Source organism: Lepidothrix coronata, unplaced genomic scaffold, assembly GCF_001604755.1.
Source record: "Lepidothrix coronata isolate B3197 unplaced genomic scaffold, Lepidothrix_coronata-1.0 Scaffold352, whole genome shotgun sequence".
Taxonomy (NCBI): domain Eukaryota; kingdom Metazoa; phylum Chordata; class Aves; order Passeriformes; family Pipridae; genus Lepidothrix; species Lepidothrix coronata.
Genome location: NW_016690532.1, coordinates 115,129 through 118,380, shown reverse-complemented (window position 1 = coordinate 118,380; position 3,252 = coordinate 115,129). Strand labels below are relative to the sequence as shown.

Genomic DNA, 3,252 nt, shown 5'->3' with positions numbered 1-3,252 from the left:
CCCCTACGAGTCCGACTCGAGCCCCCTGAGTTCGTCCTCCAGCGCTTTCCTCCGGCCCAGCTTCTCCAGCTGCTCCTGGGTGGGCTGGGGGAGCCCCCCGGCCTCGAGGCGCCGCTGCAGCTCCTCCACCTGCCGCAGCTTCTTCCGCAGGCTCTTGATGCGGCGGCTGCGCTCGGAATTCCCGGCGCCGTCGCCCCCCTGGGCCGGGGGGGCCCCTCCTGTCCCGCCGGGCCCCGACAGCGACAGCTTTTCCAGCGCCGGGCTCAGTCCGTCCGTGTCCTGCGGCCGCTCCGGGGCCTTTTCCTGCTGCTGCCGCCGCTTCTCCTTGCGCTTGAGGTTCCTGCGGGCGGCCTTGGACAGCCCCTGCTCGGGGGGGGGGCCCTGGGGGGGTCCCGGGGGCCGCGCCGGGGCCGTGTCCGGGCTCAGCCCCGGCGGCAGCTCCGGTTTGCTCCGGAAAAACTTCACGTATTTGTTCTCGTACCTGCGGGCGGAGGGACGGGGTGAGGGGGTGTGGGGGGGGCCAGGAGGGATCCGGGAGGGACCCCTGGGGGAACGTTCTGTGAGTGGCCCAGGAGGGGTCTGTGGGGGATCCCGGGGGGATTACGAGGGTCTGTGAGGGTCCAGGAGGGATCAGTGAGGGGCTGTGGGGGGACACGAGGGGGCTGTGGGGAATCCAGGAGGGGCCCAGGAGGGATCTGGGAGGGTCCAGGAGGGATCTGTGAGGGATTCCTGGGGGTCCAGGAGGAGCTGTGGGGGATTCTTGAGAGACCTGTGAGGGTCCATAAGGGATCAATGAGGGATCTGTGAGGGGCCGTGGGGCTCCAGAAGGGTCTGTGAGGGGATGGGGGGATCCAGGAGGGGTCCATGAGGATCTGGGGGAGGTCCATGAGGATCTGGGAGGGCGTATGCAGCCCCTGGGGTGGGACTCACCCACATGTGAAGCCCTGGGTGGGACCCAGCGGGGCACAAACTCAGCCCTGGGAGAGGGGACACGGCCCCAAGAGCTCCCCCCAGCCCGGGGACCCTCCCACTCACACGGGCACCTCCTCCTGGGGAACGTAGCCCTCCTTCACCCGCCGCTGCTTCCGCCACGTCCCATCCGGCCGCTGCGTGGAGGGGATGTACCTCCCTGGGGGGCACAGGGGGGCATGGGGGCACCTCGGATCCCAGGGGCGTCCAGGAACACCCACAGCAGCCTCAAGACACCCCCACGGGGACCCCAGGACACCTCCAGGGAGGTCCTGCGACCCTCCACAGACCCCACGGCAGTCCCAGGAGACCCCACAGAGGCTCTGGGACACCCCCGCACAGACCCCAAAGGAGGCTGGGCCACCCCCAAGAGGGTCTGGGACACCCCACTGAACCCAGGGGAGCCCCAGGACCCCCCCTCCAGAGAGCTCAAGACCCCCCCCTAGCTCCCGGGACACCCCCGGGACCCCAAGGGGACCCCAGAGACCCCCGCCCCCCCGGCAATGTGCTCCAGGACCCCCCCCCCCAGGTCCCGGGAAATCCCCAAAGCGGCTCTGGGACCCCCCCACGGACCCCACAAGATCCCCAAAACCGTGTCCCGCAGCCCTCTGCCCCCCCCACATGTCCCCAGAACCCCCCACGCGTTCCCAGGACCCCCCCCCAGGCCCCGCGCCCCCCACGGGCCTCCCCCAGCGCCGGGGCCCCCGCGGGGATCGGCGGCGGGCGCAGCCCCGGCGCCGGGGGGGGTCCGTCCCGGGCGGGGCCGTGCCCGGGGCGGCTCCGGGGGGGTCCCGGAGTCCCCCTTGCCCCCGCGGCCCCCCCGCGCTCACCGGTCTCGTCCGTCACATAGGGCGTCGCCATCTTTGCGCGCGCGTCTCGGCCCCGCCCCGGAAGTGACGCCACGGGCGAGCCCGCGGCGGCTAAGGGGCGTGGTCATCGAGAGGGGGCGTGTTCAATGACCATACATGGACGTCATTGGGCGTGATCACAGAGGGGGCGTGGCCACCGCGAGCCTGGAAGATATAGGGGGCGTGGTCCGTGAAGGGGCGCGGTCTGTCGGTCGCGGGGCGTGGTCACTTTAAGGGGCGCGGCTACCGTGGCGTTCAATGAGGGGGCGTGGCGTTTGAGAGACGGGGCGTGGTTAAAAGAGGGCGTGGCCTCAGAGACGCCATGTTGCTTTTAAAGGGGCCGCGCCCCTCCTGGTGCTCCACTTCCCCCCCACTCTGGGAGTGGAGACCCCCCCAGGATGGGAGAGACCCCCCCCTCTATGGGGACCCCCGAGTTGGGGAACACCCCGGACACCACTGGGATGGAGAGACACCTCCCTTCCCTCCACAACCGGGAATTCCCGGGATGTAGACCCCCGGGATAGACCCCCCCCATCACCGGGCACCCCCCGGGATGGAGACACGCACACACATGAGAATTCCCAGGACTGGGACCCCCGGGATGGGGAACATCCCCCCCCCGTCACCCCAGGGACCCCCGGGATGGAGCCTCTTCCCCCCGGGAATTCCTGGGATGGAGACCCCCAGCACTGAGCCCCCCCACCCGACAGCCGCGGGATGAAGATGTGCCACCCCCGCGGAATGCCCAGGATTGGGACCCCGGGGATGAGACCCCTCCCCCCCTCCCTCGGGCATCCCCCCGGATGGGCATTCCCGGGGTGGGGACCCCCCCACGGCCTCCCCCGGCTTGGGACCCCCGGCCCCTCTTTTGGGGGTCCTCGGGACGGTCCCGGCCCCGGTCCCGGCGGCACGTGCTCGGTGTCCCCCCCTCACCCTCCCCAACGGACCGTGACGTCACGGGCGGGGCCGGACCGGGAGAGCCCGGACCAGGTACGGACCGAGCGGGGAGCCCCGGGGGGTCGGACCGGGGGTCCCGGGGCGTTACCGGGCTGAGCCGGGGCGGTGCGGGGCCGTGCTGGTCTGTACTGGGCTGTTTCGGGCACTACCGGGATGGACCGGGGCGGTACCGGGCGGAACCGGCTGTAATGGGCTCTAGCGGGCCGGACCGGGCGCAGACGGGGCTCTACCGGGCTGTACTGGGGCAGTACCGGGCCGAAACGCGCCGTCCTGGGGCTGTTCCAGGCACTACCGGGGCTCTACCGGGCGATACCCGCGTGGTACCGGCCACTACCGGGATGCACCGGGGCCGTCCCGGGCGCCACCGGGATGTACCGGGGCCGTCCCGGGCGCCACTGGGATGTACCGGGGCCGTCCCGGGCGCCACCGGGATGTACCGGGGCCGTCCCGGGCGCCACTGGGATGTACCGGGGCCGTC

General features: G+C 71.9%; 2 protein-coding genes across 4 annotated transcripts in view; one reads left to right on the top strand and one right to left on the bottom strand.

Moving 5' to 3' along the window:
* Positions 1-3: 3 nt before the first annotated feature.
* On the bottom strand, positions 4-1,877 carry PYM1 (PYM homolog 1, exon junction complex associated factor). Its single transcript, XM_017838692.1, has 3 exons — positions 1,800-1,877; positions 1,036-1,129; positions 4-481 (listed from the first exon to the last, which is right to left on the bottom strand). Exons 1-3 carry the CDS (start codon positions 1,828-1,830, stop codon positions 4-6), a joined length of 603 nt encoding a protein of 200 aa, XP_017694181.1. The 5' UTR covers positions 1,831-1,877.
* Positions 1,878-2,771: 894 nt separating this feature from the next.
* The window catches only part of DGKA (diacylglycerol kinase alpha), an 8,277-nt gene continuing 7,796 nt past the window's right edge, over positions 2,772-3,252 (top strand). Inside the window, exon 1 of one of the 3 annotated variants that reach the window (XM_017838664.1) lies at positions 2,772-2,807. The gene's annotated coding sequence lies outside the window, so the exon portion shown is untranslated. Of the gene's footprint in view, positions 2,808-2,852; positions 2,896-3,252 lie in introns of those variants that run through there. The other 2 variants (XM_017838663.1, XM_017838665.1) reach the window with 2 other exon arrangements.